The 20,270-nt window shown below is 33.9% G+C and overlaps 2 protein-coding genes across 3 annotated transcripts; both read left to right on the top strand.

Moving 5' to 3' along the window:
• Nucleotides 1-2,217: 2,217 nt before the first annotated feature.
• Nucleotides 2,218-10,928, top strand: LOC132299666 (receptor-like protein 13). 2 transcript variants are annotated; one of them, XM_059796423.1, is made up of 7 exons: nucleotides 2,218-2,660; nucleotides 3,421-3,567; nucleotides 3,685-3,759; nucleotides 5,665-5,811; nucleotides 5,948-6,166; nucleotides 6,303-6,521; nucleotides 6,658-10,928. In XM_059796423.1, the coding sequence occupies exons 1-7, from the start codon at nucleotides 2,240-2,242 to the stop codon at nucleotides 8,781-8,783; spliced, it is 3,354 nt and encodes a 1,117-aa protein (XP_059652406.1). In that variant the 5' UTR covers nucleotides 2,218-2,239; the 3' UTR covers nucleotides 8,784-10,928. The 2 variants fall into 2 exon arrangements, with proteins under 2 accessions (XP_059652406.1, XP_059652415.1); XM_059796432.1 differs by lacking the exon at nucleotides 2,218-2,660 and adding an exon at nucleotides 3,061-3,204.
• On the top strand, nucleotides 10,401-12,110 carry LOC132274169 (cuscuta receptor 1-like). The gene has a single exon (XM_059775370.1). It carries the CDS (start codon nucleotides 10,401-10,403, stop codon nucleotides 12,108-12,110), a length of 1,710 nt encoding a protein of 569 aa, XP_059631353.1.
• The last annotated feature ends 8,160 nt before the right edge of the window (nucleotides 12,111-20,270 follow it).

Here is a 20,270-nt window from a genome sequence, read left to right as displayed (position 1 = left end):
ATATAAATAAATGAGTATATAACATTATTTAATAATTTAAATTTTTAAATAAATAAATATAAACTCACCCGTTATAGTTGGTCATTTATAGATATGCATTCATTTGTTATAGTTGGTTATTTATATATAATTGTTTTTAATTATATATATATATATATAATATGAATGATCGTTACACTGTTGATAGAAGACTAGAAGACTATATAAATATGAATGATCGTTACACAACTAGTCTACTTTGAGTACTTTATATTGTGTCATACTTTTGAAGTGACCTTATATTGATCATATATTCACTGCAATTAATGAATTGGTGTTACAAGAAATGTTTGTTTCACATTAAATTTGAGTAATTGGATATAAATAAATGAGTATATAACATTATTTAATAATTTAAATTTTTAAATAAATAAATTTGAATGTGAATGGTTTCACTGTTTCTCCTTAGATAAAGAGAGAGAAAAAAAATTTATGTGAATTGATTACTTCTTTTCTTTTTTTTGTTTTTAGTTCCTTTTTTTTTTCCAATTCTTTCGTTATCTATATATATAGATATATATAGTAGTTAATCATATTATGAATAAAACTTTTAGTATCTCATATATTAACTAAAAATCAAATTTTATAATATTACTTCAATTAAAACTAAATCTCATATTGTTATTTCAATTAAATTACATAAAATCCAATAAAAATCCATATATATATATATATATACAGAAAGGCTCTCACGCGGTCCAAAATAACGGGCTTTTCAATGGACCAAAAGTCAATTAAGAAAATTACACTTTATTACTTTATCAGACCTAATCATAGTTAATTTACCATAATTAGCCAATACCTTTATTCAATCTCTCTCTCTCCTTAATCTCTTCCATCGTTCTTGCAATCTCAACTACTACGGCTCAATCATTTTTGCACTTTGATTTTTTATTTTTATTTTTTTGCTCTCTTTATTTATTTTTCCCTTCATGGCCTGACTGTTGTTCTCTTATTTATTTTTTATTTTTTATTTTTTATTTTTTTTCATCGACTCATTATTCCACACTTTGTGAATAAACTTTTTTTTTTTTTTTTTTTTTTTTGATCAATGGATACCAATTTTTTAGGATTCGTGAATAAGCACAACCTCCAATAATGGAATCTCAAACAGAAAGCATATATTGCTTAATCCTGCCATGGAAACAATTAAAGGTCTCCAAATTTGGGGTTTTTGGAACTCCATAGCTCAAGCTCAATATTGAGACAGAAATAAAAAATCTCCAAATTCTAACAATTTATTGGCTCTAGATATAAAAGTACTTGCATTTAATAGTTGTGAGTTGTGACTTGGATCCAATTTTGGAGAATGAATACGGTAGTTGTTTTGTGGCTTAGTGATGAAGATGGTGGTTGTGATGATGTGAATATGACTGTAGTGATTGAAATTACAAGGACGTTGGAAGAGATTAAGGAGAGAGAGATTGAATAAAGGTAAATTAATTATGGTTAGGTATGATAAGGTAATAAGGTGTAATTTTTCTAATTGACTTTTGGTCCATTAAAAAATTTATTATTTTGGACCGTATGAAAGTCTTCCTGTATATATATATATATATATATATATATATATATATATATATATATAAATAAATAAATAAATAAATAAATAAGACAATTGTTAAAAATAAAGAAAAATAAATAAAGTTAAATGTATGTAACAAAGGAAAGAATGAAGATTAAGAAATAATTTAAAAGGGTAATTTGGTTTCAAAGTTGAAATTTTATAATTCCTAAAAAATAGAAAAGAGACATTAGTACTCCTCTAAATAAAAATGACGCTCTCAACTTAAAAAATCTCCCTATTTTATCACTAAATTGTAATAATTTTTTAAGATTTGTAAAACGTCGAATTAATTACTCCATATTTAATATATTTTTTAATTTAATAATTGAATCGGAAGAATTCATAATTTTCCTCATAAAAGAGTTCACTTATCAAAATAATAACAATAATAATAATAATAATAAAAATTAAAAAAAGTAGTGTTTCAAGGGAAAGACTTTTCGTTGCTTCCTTTTTCATCTCCCTCCTTTCTGAAGTCTACCATATTAATTATGCAACTTTTCCAACACGTGTATGTACAAATTATCAATTGTCATGATCCGTGTGGGGGCTACACATAAATGCATTGCGACTAAGAACTGCATATAAATGTGGATGTATTTGATCTCATATTCACTCTATATATCTCAATTAATGGGGTGGGCAGTCGTTGTGAAGTTGTTGTTATTATGGGTTTTCATAGTTTTATTGGTTGAAAACGTAAACCAAGGAGTGGAAGGTTGTGTTGAAGAGGAGAGGATTGGGTTGCTTCAACTCAAGGCCTCTTTCATTCGGAACAGTACTGATGATGAGATAAGGCATGATTTGGTTCTTCCTTCGTGGGTTGATGAGAGAGAAAGTGATTGCTGTGACTGGGAGAGAGTTACTTGCAACCACACGACAGGCAGAGTGGTGGAGCTCACTCTCCATGATCTAAGGCAGCTAGGGCCACACTACCACTACGTTTCTTACCATGATTGGCCTTCTTTAAATGTCTCCTTATTTAAACCTTTTGAAGAGCTGCTGAGTCTTGATTTATCTGAGAATGGATTTAATGGCTCTATTGAAAATGAAGGTAATCTAAACATTTCGTTGGCTAAAGTCTAGACTATTTTTTTTTTTTTTTTTTAAATAATCATAATGTTATTTCTTTCTTAATTATACTTAATTTATTTTTCTTTTTAAAATAAATTATGATATGAAAAAAAACTCATACTATATTGATGACATATATTCTTTCTCTTTTAAATTTGCATGAATTTACTTTTAATTTTTTGTATTAATTGTTTAAATAAAAATCTTAAATAAAAAAATTTAAAACAATTTAAGTAATTTCTTATTATTTTCAAGAATATATTACATAAAAAAAGTATTTTTTATTTAAGTATTTTATTAAAATTTCATAGATATTGGATAAAAAAGAAGGGAATTTTTCCGGTAAAAAAAAGTTTAAACTAAGTATAATAAATTGTAAAATTTAATTATAAGTTAATCATATTAGAAGATATAATTACAAAGTGAATGCTGCGATTGGGAGAGAGTTGCTTGCTACAGGTAGAGTGGTGGATCTCACTCTCAATAATCTGATGATCAGCCTTACAATGTCAATCCTTTGCTATGTAATTATTTTTTTCTCTTTTCTTCTAAATCATAAATCAAAGCCTTCCACTGTTTCAAATAATCTGTAAGGTTTTCCGTTTTTTTGTTATTTCACTTGGGCTTCCAAACATCGCTACTACGGTAGGTGATTACATAGTACTAGTATTATACAGAAGCATGGAGATTTATTTATTAATTTATTTCATTTGAAGTAATTATTCTCTCTTAATTTGCAGGTTTTGAAAGGTTGTTGAAATTGGAGATCTTAAACCTTGCTTTTAATGGCTTCAATAACAGTGTCCTAGAACCTTTGGGTTCACTCACATCACTGAAAACTTTAAATGTCAGTTGGAATATGTTGGAAGGACCTCTTCCTGTCAAAGGCATGTTTTGTTCACATCATTTATACTGAGCATCTAACATTCAATACCTTTATATATATATATAATTCCTATTCAATTGTCTTTACTCTTTCTGTTTCAATTAATTTAACTGTACAGAGCTATCAGCTCTGAGGAAATTGGAGAAGTTGGATCTAAGCGGGAACAGTTTAAATGTCCCCCTTCCAGTGCAAGGTAAAAGCTACTTAGATACATATTTAGAATTTTCTTTTGCAATTCAATATGTAGGGATCTGGTGAAGATTATTACCACCACCACCATCACTATAACTAAAGTTGTTCTATGTTCGTAATTTAATATAAAACCTGAGTTTTCTTGGTTGCAAGACCGTTTGTAAGTCCGGAATTTGTTTTAGTTTGTAATTAATATGATTATTTCTCTTGTATATTGAACTGAAGTATATAAGAGCTTTATCAAAAAAGATAGCTTGTTAAGTTGAGGTTTGCAAGTGTAGAGGTAACAATTAAATCTCTAGACCATCTTCAACAATGGATGTAAAATTTAAGTCACATAATTGTGATTTCTTCTTTTTTTTCTTTTTTCTTTTATTTTAATATATATATATATATATGATGGTAAATAAGCTTAAATCATAGTATCATTTTTAATCTGTGTCTTCTTCAATACGTGCTCAAATTACCAAACTTTGTCAAAGTTGAGCAAGTTAGAGCACTTGGATCTAAGCTTTAACTATTTCAACAAAGACATTCTAAAGTGATTGGCTAATCTCCCAGTTCTTAAATTTCTATCACTGGGGTCCAATGGATTGGAGGGGCCCCTTTCCAATAATGGTATGTGTAGTTGAAATTTTCTTTCTGATAAATATTTTTGTACCATTTGGTTATAAGAGGGAAAAATATGAGAAATTGGTTGGGTTTCATATTATAGAATGGCTACGTATGTATTCTATACGGACTGAATGGCACGCTACACAAATATCTTCCTTCTAGTTATTAATTGTAAGGATAATTTTTTATTTGGTTATTCTACCAGAAACATCACTAAATTATCAGCATTCTTCATTTGGTAGATTTGATTTCATTCAACAACTTGAAGGTTCTTGATCTGAGCTTTAATATATTCACTGGAAATATTCCCCCGCTTATGGGGACCTTGACTTCGCTCAGGGCTTGTCACTAAAAAATATCAAATCAATATTTATTAAAATAATAATAATGAAGCTTGACACTTCTGCCAGGATGGGTCCAAGTTGATAAAGGGTGGGCCCCACTAAAAGTTGTGTCTATCGACTGGCCGCCTGCTATTTTTGATGTGTTATGTTCATTAAATATATAAAAAAGTTTGGGTTTCGTTTCGCTATATCTTATAAATTTGACCCGTCAAAATTTGTAAATTAAATAATTTACTTTAATTGAACGACTTAAAAATTACGTATTTTTTATTATGATTTGTTAGCTTAACTTAACTTGTAAGGAAGAATATGCAATATACTGCATCTTCCATTTAATTCTTTTTAATATCTTTTTAGAATTTAAACACTCAAGAAAACATTCATTTTATGCATTATTTTCTTTTTAGAAAATTAAAATTATCCATTTGAAAGTTTATTTTAGATCACCACCTTACAGAAAATAAATAAATAAATAAAAATTATAGTCTAAGAGTTCATGATGTTAGTTAGGATCTTTCTGAAAACATTTATATTTTAAATTGAAATTTAAAGTAATAAAGCAGCCAAAAAAAAAAAAAAAAAAGTTTTAAATTGGATCAAAACTTTGAGACAACCTTAATCGATTTCATCCACAAACCTCTTTCTTCGATCTCTAGTGCTTTTACTTTGAACCTAGTACCATGAAAATTTTATGCTACCAAAAGATTTCATATCAGAAATTGAAATTTTTTTGATGTGAACTTGTAATATTTAACCATATCTCTAATACCATTAGCAACCTTGAGCTATTAAGTTGAAACTGAACCACTTTTATGGCCACTAAATTAATGTTGGACCACTTGATCGCTAATAAACTGAACCACTTTCCGGATAAATTTTTATGGAAGTCAATATTTGGTTATTCTACTAGAAACATCACTAAATTATTTAAATTCTTCATTTTGAAGATTTGATTTCATTCAAGAACTTGGAGGTTCTAGATCTGAGCGGTAATATATTCACTGGAAATATTCCCCCGCTTATGGGGAACTTGACTTCCCTCAAGGCTCTGTCTTTGGCGAACAACAATCTCAACAACAGTTTGTCTATTAAAGGTAAAACTACTGAAACAAAATAGTGAGTGGCATGGTGTCTTCACTATTTATTCATCAAATCTTCTTTTTACACATCACTAGCTGCAAGACAAAATGATACTCCAACTACTTCTCTCATTCTTCTTGTCTGCTGCAGGTTTGTGTGAATTAAACAACTTACAAGAGTTGGATCTCTCTTGGAATAATTTCGAAGGAATCCTTCCTCAATGTTTGAGCAATTTGAGATCCCTTAGAGTGTTAGATCTCTATTGGAATCAATTCACTGGAAATATTCCACCACATATGGGGAACTTGACTTCCCTCAAGGCTCTGTCTTTGGCGTGGAATCATCTCAACAACAGTTTGTCTATTAAAGGTAAAACTACTGAAACAAAATAGTGAGTGGCATGGTGTCTTCACTATTTATTCTATCAAATCTTCTTTTTACACATCACTAGCTGCAAGACAAAATGATACTCCAACTTCTCTCTCATTCTTCTTGTCTGCTGCAGGTTTGTGTGAATTAAACAACTTACAAGAGTTGGATCTTAGGGGTAACTCGTTCCAAGGAATCCTTCCTCCATGTTTGAGCAATTTGAGATCCCTTAGAGTGTTAGATCTGACCGATAATAGATTCACTGGAAATATTCCACCACATATGGGGAACTTGACTTCTCTCAAGGCTCTGTCTTTGGCGTGGAATCATCTCAACAACAGTTTGTCTATTAAAGGTAAAACTACTGAAACAAAATAGTGAGTGGCATGGTGTCTTCACTATTTATTCTATCAAATCTTCTTTTTACACATCACTAGCTGCAAGACAAAATGATACTCCAACTTCTCTCTCATTCTTCTTGTCTGCTGCAGGTTTGTGTGAATTAAACAACTTACAAGAGTTGGATCTTAGTGGTAACTCGTTCCAAGGAATCCTTCCTCCATGTTTGAGCAATTTGAGATCCCTTAGACGGTTAGATCTCTCTTGGAATCAATTCACTGGAAACATTTCTTTTATAATATCAACCCTCACATCTCTAGAATACTTCAGTCTTAATTTCAACCATTTTGAGGGTTTATTCTCATTAAGCTCCTTAGCCAATCATTCCAAGCTTGAGATTCTTGAATTAGGCAGCAACAAATTGCAGGTGCAAACTGATCATTACTCAAATTGGGCTCCCAAGTTTCAGTTGAAAGTCCTAGGGTTATCAAACTGCAACCTCACCGGTGAAATACCCGAGTTTCTTTTCCACCAACACAAATTAAGAGTTGTTGATCTCTCCCACAACAACTTGAAAGGAGTGTTTCCTTACTGGTTGCTTAATAACAATGCAAGACTTGAATATCTGGATGTCTCCGCCAATTACTTTGATGGCCAACTTCAAGAAAACATTTCAATCAGTCTTCCATACATTTCGTATCTAAATTTATCCACAAATTCTTTCAAAGGTATTCTTCCGTCATCACTTTGCAACATGAGTGCCTTACAGATATTGGATTTGTCTGTTAACTTGTTCTCTGGAGAAGTACCAAAGGAATTGGTTTCAGGTTGCATCAATTTGAGAGTTTTGAAATTATCCAGAAATAAATTTCATGGTCAAATACTCTCAACACACTTCAACTTGACCAACTTACAGGCTCTGTTTTTAGATGACAACCAGTTCTCGGGAATTTTGTCCAACACAATTTCCGAAAGCTCTGCGCTGTTTGCGTTGGACATTAGCAACAATTACTTCTCAGGGATGATTTCTAGCTGGATAAGTAATATGACAGAAGAATATGTGATTTTTGATGTCTCTCATAATTCTTTCGAAGGCCGGTTACCATGTGAAGTAGCTGAAGGTTGGGTTTTGGATGTCTCTCATAACTCTCTTTCGGGATCATTACCTTCTTGCTCATACCCAACAGCTCATATTTATTTGCAGGCAAACAAATTCACAGGACCAATACCAAATGCTTTTGTCAATTCATCATCTATGAGGACATTGGACATTAGCGATAACAGCTTATCTGGCAATATTCCCAATGGGATTAGCGCACTCTTCCACTTAAGAGTACTTCTGTTGAGGGGAAACCATTTGAGTGGTTTGATTCCAAATCAATTGTGCAAGTTGAATAAGATATCCCTTTTGGATCTATCCAACAACTATTTTTCTGGGTCGATACCTCGTTGCATTAGTAACTTCTCTTTTGGAAAGATAGGCCCAAATCACGACGGGTATTTTCAAATGGGCATTGGTACTTGGAGTGGGTTGAATTCGGCCACATATGGAAGTTTCTTATTAGTGAGAACATTCTCATTCTATGAATCTGTAATTGATGCAGCACTACTAGCAGAAGCCGAGTTTGTTACAAAAAGAAGGCCTAGCTCTTACAAGGGTTATATCCTGTATAACATGTCAGGATTGGATTTGTCATGCAACAACCTAACAGGTGAAATCCCTCATGAGCTAGGTGAGCTAGTTTGGATTCATGCATTGAACTTGTCTCACAATCAGTTACAAGGATCCATCCCCAGAACATTCTCTAGCCTGACTCAAATAGAGAGCTTGGATCTTTCTTACAACACCTTGAGTGGAGTGATCCCAACAGAGCTGATTGATCTGAATTTTCTCGAAGTCTTTTCTGTAGCTCACAACAACTTATCGGGTAAAACTCCTGACATGAAGGCCCAATTTTCGACATTTGATTGGAGAAGCTACGAGGGAAATCCTTATCTTTGTGGACCACAATTAGAGAAAAATTGTGCCACCGTTGTTCAGTCTCCAAACACACCAACAACAATTTCAGAAGAAAGTGAGGCAAAATGGTATGACATCGATCCAGAGGCTTTTTATGTTACTTTCTGTGTGTCATACATCATGTTCTTATTAGCACTGGCTTCTGTTCTGGGTATCAATCCCTATTGGCGAAGAAGATGGTTCAATTTCATTGAGGAGTGTATGTATTCAAGCTATTACTTTGTTTCTGATGCTATCTACAAGCTATTGGCTCATTAGTATAATTAGTTATTGTTCGCTTATATAAATCAGTCGAGTGTACTAATGCTAATAACTACCTTTATACATACTCATGGTTGATAAAAGCATTTAGTTCAAATCTGAAGAAAAAAAACTCCACTTTATCTATTTCTCTATTCTCTGTCATTCTTTATCATTATCTTTTCCTGTCTATTATTGTTTGGCATTTGACATAACAGGTTCGTTGAAATTTGTTCTTTTTAGGATTTGGGATAATTTAGCAATGGAACAATTTTTGAATTATATTTTAAGAACGAAGAAGATAGCTTTGGCTATGAGGTGGGGATCAACTGTAGTACTTGAAATGCTGGCAATCACATGAAAATTTTTAAACCTCAGTGATTTGGGACACAAGAAACATTTAGAACCAATATGTATTCAAAGCGTGTTAGATTATGAATTTTTTTTTCTCCATGCCTAAACGTATAGTTGATCAAAATACTCCTATTTCAGATTATTTATTTGTCAGACTGGTGACAGAAATATCTCAGAAAGGCAAGGAAAACAACAAAAACAAAAAAAAAAATTGAATGGATTTGAGGGAAGAAAGCAAATGTGAATAATTATTAAAATAATGTCAAAACAATGCTTTACTAGGAAAAGGAGAGTGAATATTCCAAACACAGACATAATAGGTATAAACTACAAAATATAAAAATGTACACATTTTAACACATATAAAGTAACAATATAAACAAAATAATCAATAAACTAGGCTGTAACAATTTGCAATAAAGTATTAAAAATAAGCTTTTCTCCTACCAACTTAATTCTAGTCTCAAACTGTTTCCATAATAAACAGCAATAAAAAATAGGTGGAAAATCAACATTCATATTTTTCTCAACAATGCCTTTAGCCAAATTATTTGGACTATATGTATCTCTTTTACTCATTATGGTCCATCAATTTCTAGCTTGCCTTGTATTATCATTAGTGCAAGATGTTTCCTTAAAAGATAACAAAGAGGGATATATAAATAATATTATCATTAGTGCAAGATGTTTCCTTCAAAGATAACAAAGAGGGATATATAAATAAAGTTAACGGCATCATCATATTGATTAGGGCCTGTTTGGTATCTATTTTATTTTTGTTGCTTTTGTTTTAGGCCGCTATAGTAGCCCAAATGAAGTCCAAAACATGTTTGGTTGATTATGTTTTGTTTTGCACAGTTGTAAAACATTTCAGTAAAAAACCTCAAAACTTGAAACACCAAAATGGTGTTTTATCTTGTTTCAGCCCTGTTTGCCCAAGATTTCACTGTAGCGGAAGAAGTAGCCGGCCCAACTTAAAACATACTTACTTCAGGTATATAAACATTTTAGGTTATTTTTGGCAAATTTTCTCTCTCCTCTCCCAATACTCTCTCTGCGATTCAAGGCGATTTCAGAAAATTTCATCATCACCGATCGAAGTTGCATTAGCTGCATCAGTTGAAAATCCTTTCGTTATCGAACTGCAGCCTCACCGGTGAAATACCCAAGTTTCTTTTCCACCAACACAAATTAAGATTTCTTGATCTTTCCCACAACCACTTGAAAGGAGTGTTACCTTACTGGTTGCTTAATAATAATTCTAGACTTGAATTTCTGAATATGAGGAATAACTATCTCACCGGTCAATTTGATCTACCACCACGCCTTAACGTGAGTTGGCTGGATATCTCGAACAATAACTTTACGGGGCAACTTCAAGAAAACATTTCAAGGAGGCTTCCATACATTTCGTATCTAAATTTATCCACAAATTCTTTCCACGGCATTCTTCCGTCATCATTTTGCAACATGAGTGACTTAGAGAAATTGGACTTGTCTGATAACATGTTCTCTGGGGAAGTACCAAAGGAACTGATTTCTGGTTGCATCAACTTGAGTGTTTTGAAATTATCCAGCAATAAATTTCATGGCCAAATACTCTCAACAAACTTCAACTTGACTGACTTAAGCGAGCTGCTTTTGGATGACAACCAGTTCTCGGGAATTTTATCCAACACAATTTCCAAAAGCCCCCATCTAGTTGTGTTGGACATTAGCAACAATTACTTCTCAGGGATGATTTCTAGCTGGATAAGTAATATGACAGATTTGGATGCCGTCATCATGCGAAATAATTCTTTCAAAGGCCGGTTACCATGTGAACTAGCCGTAGATGCGATTTTGGATGTCTCTCATAACTGTCTTTCAGGATCGTTACCTTCTTGCTCATACCCAACACATCATATTTATTTGCAGGCAAACAAATTCACAGGACCAATACCAAATGCTTTTGTCAATTCATCATCTATGAGGACATTGGACATTAGCGATAACAGCTTATCTGGCAATATTCCCAATGGGATTAGCGCACTCTTCCACTTAAGAGTACTTCTGTTGAGGGGAAACCATTTGAGTGGTTTGATTCCAAATCAACTGTGTAAGTTGAATAAGATATCCCTTTTGGATCTATCCAACAACTATTTTTCTGGGTCGATACCTCATTGCATTAGTAACTTCTCTTTTGGCCCAAATGACCACGGCTTTTTTCAATTAGGCCATCATCTTTCGGGTATGAAGCGTAGGTTGAATACGCCAACATATGGAAGTTTCTTAGTGAGAACATTCTCATTGGGTGAATATGATGTATTTGATACACCAGTACTAGCAGAAGCCGACTTTGTTACAAAAAGAAGTCATAGGTCTTACAAGGGTGATATCCTGAATTACATGTCAGGATTGGATTTGTCATGCAACAACCTAACAGGTGAAATCCCTCGTGAGCTAGGAGAGCTAGTTGAGATTCGTGCATTGAACTTGTCTCACAATCAGTTAAAAGGATCCATTCCCAAAACATTCTCTAGCCTGACTCAAATAGAGAGCTTGGACCTTTCTTACAATAACTTGAGTGGAGTGATCCCTATTGAGCTGATTGATCTCAATTTTCTAGCAGTCTTCTCTGTAGCTCACAACAACTTATCAGGTAAAACTCTTGACATGAAGGCCCAATTCTTGACATTTAATGGGAGTAGCTACGAGGGAAATCCGTATCTCTGTGGACCACAATTAGAGAAAAATTGTACCACCATTGTTCAGTCTCCAAACAGACCAACAACAATTTCAGAAGACAGTGAGGCAAAATGGTATGAAATCGATCCAGGGGCTTTTTATGTTACTTTTTCTGTGTCATACATCATGTTCTTATTGGCACTGGCTTCTGTTCTGGCTATCAATCCGTATTGGCGAAGAAGGTGGTTCAATTTCACTGAGGAGCGTATGTATTCTAGCTATTACTTTGTTTTTGATGCTTTGTACAAGCTATTGGTTCATTAGTATAATTAGCTAGTGTTTGCTTATATAAAGCAGTCAAGTGTACTAATGCTTATAACTAGCTTTATACATACTCATGGTTGATGTTGCAATTAGTTCAAATCTAAAGAATAAAACTTCACTTTATCTATTTCTCTATTCTCTGTCATTCTCTACCATTATCTTTTCCCATCTATTATTGTTTGGCATTTGACATAACAGGTTAATTGAAAATTTGTTCTTTTTAGGATTTGGGATAATTTAGCAATGGAATAATTTTTGAATTATTTTTTAAGAACGAAGAAGATAGTTTTGGCTATGAGATGGGGATCAACTGTAGTACTTGAAATGCTGGCAATGACATGAAAATTTTTAAACCTAATGATTTGGGACACAAGAAACTTGTTGAACCAATATGTATCCAAAGAGTGTTAGATTAGGATTTTTTTTTTTTTTTTTATCCATGCCTAAATGTATAATTGATCAAAATTTTATTTCAGATTATTTATTTGTTAGACTGGTGATAGAAATATCTCAGAAAGGCGAGGAAAACAACAAATACAAAAAACAATTGAATGGAGTTGAGGGAGGAAAGCAAATGTGAATAATTATCAAAATAATGTCAAAACAATTCTTAACTAGGAAAATGAGAGTAAATATTCCAAACACTGAGACATAATAGGTATAATCTACATGATATAAAAATGATGTACACATTTTAACACAGATAAAGTAACAATATAAACAAAATAATCAATAAACTAGGCTGTAACAATTAGCAATAAAGTATTAAAAATAAGCTTTTCTCCTACCTACTTAATTCTGTGGAAAATCAACATTCATATTTTTCTCAACAATGTAACAAGCTATTATTGACTATCTTCATATTTTGGTCCTAGTGAAAAATATAATCAACTCAACAATGCTTTTAGCCAAATTATTTGGACTATATGTATCTCTTTTCGTCATTATAATCAATCAATTTCTAGCTTGCCTTATATTCTCATTAGTGCAAGATGTTTCCTTAAAAGATAACAAAGAGGGATATATATATATAAAGTTAACGGCATCATCATATCGATTAGAAAAGTTTGAAGAGCTACCTGCTGAACAACAAAGAATAGCTGCAGGGAATTTGACCTCTCAATTAAAATTAAAATTTACAGTAGCACTCACCAAGCAGGGATACATCTATTTGCCTTTGGCCAAATTATTTGGACTATATGTATCTCTTTTCCTCATTACGGTCAATCAATTTCTAGCTTGCCTTGTATTCTCATTAGTGCAAGATGTTTCCTTAAAAGATAACAAGGAGGGATATATATATAAAGTTAACGGCATCATTATATTGATTAGAAAAGCAAGCATAAAGCTAGTTAGAAAAGCTTGAAGAGCTACCAACTCAACAATAGAGAATAGCTACAGGGAATTTAACCACTCAACTGAACAACAGAGAATAGCTGCAGGGATACGTCTATTTGCGGAAGAATGGATCTACATACACAACTATAGGTATGTTGCACCGAATCAATTGCACCAGTCACACTGGTATTCTACCTCATATCTCTCCTTTTGTACCACACAACAATCAAATACATCTTGCTACATGGAAACTCATTTTTAGTATTTGGACACAACAAGCCCTCCTGTTTCATCATCCATTATCTTCTCTCTTGGAAGTCTTTTGTCAAAAGGTGACGAATCCACCGAAGTGTGATTACTGGCTTCTCCTAAGCTCAATGAATGTATCAATTGAAAGAATAGCAAGTTTGTCACCAAATCAAAATTACATATAAACTTTGACCTTGTCCATCCATCTCTCAAGAATCCCTCCTCGACTGTTCATATGTATCCCTCCTACACTTGAATATCAAACTCAGCCACTGAATATGCACAGGTTGCTGCCTGTAGATCATTTTTCAACTAACTCCTCTAAAATTCAACTTGGAAGTTGTCATAGAAATGTTTTACACACAAATATTAGTCCATACCATGCGTTAGATCATGAAAGGTCTCTACTGATCCTTGAATAAAAGTAGAACACATATAACAAATGCATGTAAATGACACATATTAGACATAAAATTAATGCTATTGAATTAAGAAAAAAATTACCTAAATTTCCATGAACTAAACAATAGATTCTGTCTATTTGACATAAAAGGTAACACCATTATGCAGCCCAGTAGCTTTTATGGACTCAATCATAGGCCAAAGTCCAAGAAAATTTGTTCTCCGCCTCAGCTTATGATAATGTCGTTACAAAAAACTTCGAATAAAGTTTAAACATTAAACCTTTCAAAATGCAATCATTGGCAACAATAAATGGTCCAAAAATCTTTCTTGCATCCAATAATAGTGGTGGTGTCATATGATTTAAACAACATATATATTACAAAAAGGTAATTCATCAACCTCCCATTTATTGGTAGCTATTTTTGCACAATGGTGCCAAGTACTAACAATTCCCGGGATCTGTCAAATAGGGGATACTGATTAATTTATTCCAAGAATCTTTTACACCGTATTCATTCATGACCTATACATCAGCATGTTTTCCATGGTAGTTACACAACACACATAGGCATTCTCTCAAAATCCCCAATGTCAAATCGAAAACACCATCTCCGTACTTTGGTTGCACCACTTCCTTGTATGTCTCCTTTTCTAAATCAAGGGAAACAATCACTCAAGAATAATTTTATCCGGTACCGCAAGTCACAACCCAATGGAGAGCTCCATTTGCAAATTCACCCGAATCATCGATATGAATAGCACGAGGGAAGTCCTGAACCCTTCTCCAGTATTAGTCTTTAAGGTATAAACCTTGACTTCGATTCCATAGGAACCCCTAATACCACCAACACCACCAAAGACTCCTACCACTTTGTAATCATCAATGGACTCATCATAACCAAACCCTTATTTCATAAAACAAACTCACCGCATTCTCATGCCCGAAGCAGGCAAACTCTTAAAATTTCCTAATAGATGGGTTCCATATGAACAGAGCAACCCATACAAGAACCCACAAGCCAAGCCGAGTCATGGGATCCTTCAATGGAGAATCAAGCTCAAAGGCACCAACAAATGGTTTATACAATACAGAGTAAATGTGAACAAGACTTGAAACCAAATTTTGCGTGAATTAAGCACAAAATGACTCTATAGTGTTTATAGTCATCATCTTCAGTTGACCTACTAAGATGGGTTTTAACGAAATGTGAATCGAAAATCAAAAAGTACCATGATTTGCAAACACACCTGAATTGTAAAAGAGACTTGACCGGTAGTCTGGAGAGTATTTCGACGATGATTTCATAGGGAAGGTTTGCCAATGGCTTTGAATTTTCAGGCAGAGCAGTGCTCTGTTTGGTCTTATTGGTTCTTTTCTCTTCCGGTTCTGCTGCATCCCTTTCGCTCGCCATCGTATGTATGGTGCCGCATTGCGTTCTAGGTCTTATTTGTGTGTAGAGAAAACGGGGTCATTGGCCACTGGCCACAGTTTATGTAGGTATTAAATATCCTAATGGTATATTAAGTCAAAATATAAAAGCCTCTTTTAATTTCTCACATTTCAAATCAAATTTCTAAAGTTTAGAAATCAATTATTGTATAATTTTTCAGCAAAATTTATTTTTTTTCATTTTTTAAAAAATATTTTGTCTAATTTTATAAGGCTATATTAAAGTTTGATTTTATAATTAATTTAACGTGAGTATATTTAATTAGTAAGGTATAAATGAAAATTTAGTGATTTAGGAATTCAATGGAAAATGATAATTTACAGTTACCTCCCCTGCAAATATGTTAAATCACGCCTCTAGTTTGCATAATTTCGGTTACCTTCCTTACTTTTGAAACTTTGTAACAAATATACCCCTCCGGTTAACTTCCGGCACTGTCAATGCTGACATCATCACTATCTCACCCTAAAATTGACTATACTACCCCTTTACTACTGTTCTATCTTATTTAATAAAATTTAACTTACGAAATTGAAATTACCTTTACCTCCTAGCTTTTATCTATATTCACACTCCCACGTTCTATATATATACACATGTGTTGCATACACACTTCATTGCAGGAAGACAAAGGCCATGGGTCTCAAGAAAACTCAAACAATCATTAATAGGAAAGATGAATATAGAGGAAGAACTTATGCCGATGTGAAGAAGACCTAACCCTTACCAATCCATCTCAGGAAGATTTCAAAATTACCTACGTCGTCATCTCCCCTTCCACCGCCGATTAAGTCACCATTGTCGTTGATAGCGTCCCCAACAACAAGCCATCTCAATAAATCACGGATACGCTTCCCGATTTGAAGCATCAACGGGTTTGTGGAAGGTGAAGATGCCACAATCGCTGGCACGTATCAAGCACGAGTTATCATTGCCAGAATTACTTAAAGCTTCGGCGTTCATAGTAAAAAAATTTGAAGCACGTGATTCATGCATCTAGCCTCCTCCGAAACCCTTAGGAAACTTGTCCACCATCTTAAACGAGTCCTCAATGTCATCAACACAAAGATTGTGATATATATGTATATAGGCGTCTCTCTATATATATATATATAATATATGATTCATGGTCCTTTTTGGCGAATTGATGATTAGATTTAATGATTTGAATGTTGTAAGACTTAGACACGTAGGTTAACTGTTTGGATTGGTGGTGATTGAGTCAGATTGAGGTGCATTTATAGTGGAAATAATGAAAACCTAATTATTTTCATGGTGGAACTCTCTATGAATATATATATATATATATATATATATATATATATATATATATCAGAATCTTCTTTTTTCTTGAAGAATTACTTACCCAACAGTTTTGAAAGCACCAGTTTTGGCGAGAAACATGTCGTAGGAGTCACAAAGTTTACGCTTCTATTGGTCTTACCTTTGAATTAGGGTTTGCCCTTTATATTGTCAAAAATGTTGTTAATGTCCATTTCAGGGAATTATCCTTGATTCTGGTGTGCTTAATGCATCACAGTGTCCTACAGAGGTAGTATGGTCATTGTACATTCATGAGATAACATTTCATATAGCTTAAGGAAGGTACATTATGTTGGCAGTACAATTTACAGGCCCTAATAGTGTATTGTTTATGATTTTGCAAGTGATATATGGCTACAGATACATTCAGGGGCAAAAAGATATTTTCACAGATGTATCCTATTATTTTACACTTGCCTGTGTTGCTACATTGTAATGTACAGCTCATAAATCTAATGCATTTATATATACATAGTTGCAGCTTCATAATTCTATATTTATTGGCAAGTGCCCTTCTCAGGGGTATTTTGGTCATTGCAAATGATGATCACTTATGTGATACTTGTCCTGTGATCCTAGTGTTAGAAACTAAGGCATGTTATTCATGTTTAGTGATTAAGGTTGATACATACTACTAATATATATTCATTCATAAGCTCTCAAATTGCATGCTTACTTAAAGACAAAATAATGAGTTATACCAGGGGTATTGTAGTTATTTCACCCAGAGAATGGCAGAATATTCTCTGGATAATGATTGGTAGATGGTGCCATGTGGATTTCCTCTTTAGGGTATGGCTACATTCCAATGACACCTATATATCTCATGTTATAGCAATGAATGTCCTAAGCCTTGTGTAAGCACCCTTGTGAGCTACATTGTGACATATACTCTAAACACCAAGAACAATGAACAACATCTGAGATTTGAATATAATTTGTGAATTAATTCAACTCAGAGATCCATATGGTGTGTGTATACACTTGAATATAATGATCAAGGCTATGGAATAATTGGTTTGCTGCTGCTGAGAGGTGGTTCAGAGGTTCAATACAAGCTTGAGTTCATTCCAGAGATTCCTAGAGGCTGGGACAAGTTTGTTTTACTATTTACCAACTGCAAAATTAGTATTTATGTTCATATTCTTATTGTAGTTAAGTTTGATGTCTCAAACTTTTTTTATGCTTTGTTTTTCTAGTTTAGCCTTTTGATATAAGTGCATATGTATGATATCGTGTTGTGAATTGAACTCTTATCATCTGAACAAGTTTATATAGCTAAAATCAAGGCTGTTGAAGTTGAGTTTTGCATAAGATTATGGTCATTTGTGGTTTTAACCTTTGAAACCCTAAGTTTTAGGATTTTCTGCAGAATAAGGCCTTCTGAATATTGTCATTGATATACCATGCTTGTTTCATTGTGTTCATCATCTGAGTATGTGTAGATAATTGATATAAATTTGTGAGAACCATTTTGCTGGTTTGTGATAAAATGAAATTCCATATTTACCCTTCATACCATGATAAGCGCCGAATATTGTATATTTAAGCGCCCTAAATTACATTAGTTAAGTCCATCGTTTGATTATTTAAGTAGATTATCTTCATTTGTGTGTATGTATATATTTTCAAGTCCATTTGCCAAAAAAGGAGCAAAATCAAGGCTTTGTGGAGTTTTGGCCATCAAAAGGCACAATTCTGAATTTCTGGCAGCAGTGGAGTCAGTACTTTGCTCGCCATTTTGACCTTGTAAACTCGAGAACTGGACTTCCATTATAAAATGGCATATTTAGATCTCTGAATCCGCTTTCCAAATCTTCAAGCGGTTCATCATTCGGAGCTCGGAGCAGAGAGTTATGGCCTTGTTACCAGAGGTGCGCAGAACTGCCTGGCAGCAATGAAATTCTGCCTTGATCTTCATTTTCGACCAACCATCCTTGAGAATTGGATCTCCACCAAAACATGAAGTTTTTAGAGCTCTGAATTAGCTTTCCAAATCTTCAAACGGTTCATCATTTGGAGTTAAGAGCGCAAAGTTATGGCCGTTTTACCAAAGTAGGTCCGGGCGGAGCAAACCAAGCATAGGGCATTCTGGCCAATTTTCGAGTGCTCGAGGTCTTATTTTGAGTGCTCGAAATTAGGGCAGATTCCTTCACGAGATCAGCAGTGGAGTCAGGACTTTGCTCGCCATTTTGACCCAGAAAGCTCAAGAACTGGACTTCCATCATAACATAAAAGATTTAGAGCTCTGAATTAGCTTTCTAAATCTTCAAACGGTTCATCATTCGGAGCTCGGAGCAGAGAGTTATGGCCTTGTTACCAGAGGTGCGCAGAACTGCTTGGCAGCACTGAAGTACTACCTTTCTCCCCATTTTCGACCAACCAGACTTGAGATTTGGGTCTTCATCAAAACATGAAGTTTTTAAAGCTCTGAATCAGCTCTCCAAATCTTTAAACGGTTCGTCATTCGGAGTTCGGAACGCAAAGTTATGGCTGTTTTACCAAAGTAGGTCCGGGCGAATCAAAGCAAGCACGGAGCAATCTGCTCCATTTTCGAGTGCTCGAGGCCTTGCTTAGAGTGCTCGAATTTGGGGCAGAATTGCCTTCGGGAATTCTCATTTTGGCAGCCACTTGTGCATTGGTTTCCTTATTTTTACTTACTTCTTTATGAGGTGGTTGGGGATGTTTTTTGGAGGAGAGAAAGAGCTTTGTTGAATGAGATAAGGCAAGGAAGGCCACACATATCATTATCCTATATTCTAGCAAGATAGAGGAGAGAGAAGAGAGCAAGGAGGAGGGTGTTCTTGAGTGCTACAGTAGGAGCACGAAAATGGAGTCTTGGATGGAGCTTCTTCCTTCTTCTAGCTTAGCAATGGGTAACTAACTCTTTCTCTAGGGAGGTGATGAAGTCCCTCCCTTGTAAGCATGTCCTAGGATAGTCTATTTTGGGGATTTGCCATGTATATTTTATGGTCTTTTCATAACCAAGAGCACCTCATTTGTTGTAATGAATGTTGATACATGTATGGATGATTTCTTTAAGTTGATTATCTTGTCTTAGATAATGTCTTAGAGTAATCATATTGCTTGAGTTTTTCATGGTGAGAGTGGAAGCAAGGTTATGAAATGGTTTCATGGCATGTTGATAGGTGACTTTGATGGACCTTTGCTTAGGAAATCCTTTGATGGTGTATGCTTAATCTCTAACTCTATGCGCTTTATCATTTTGTCAAGAACTTGATAGTCTCTCATTTAAGTAAATGTGTATAAGCTACACCTTAGTTAGGTAGTCTAAACATGTTTATCTTTTGATGGATTATACTTGTTTGAGACCTAATGTACCTCTTGATTACTTATATGGCAACCATGTGTTGCTATGTAAGTCTTGACCATC

Source organism: Cornus florida, unplaced genomic scaffold (assembly GCF_030987335.1).
Source record: "Cornus florida cultivar Cherokee Brave unplaced genomic scaffold, ASM3098733v1 CherokeeBrave_3.0.0_Hap2_Chr01, whole genome shotgun sequence".
NCBI lineage: Eukaryota > Viridiplantae > Streptophyta > Magnoliopsida > Cornales > Cornaceae > Cornus > Cornus florida.
Note: the sequence above shows the minus strand (reverse complement) of the source record. Positions and strands in the feature narration are given on the sequence as shown.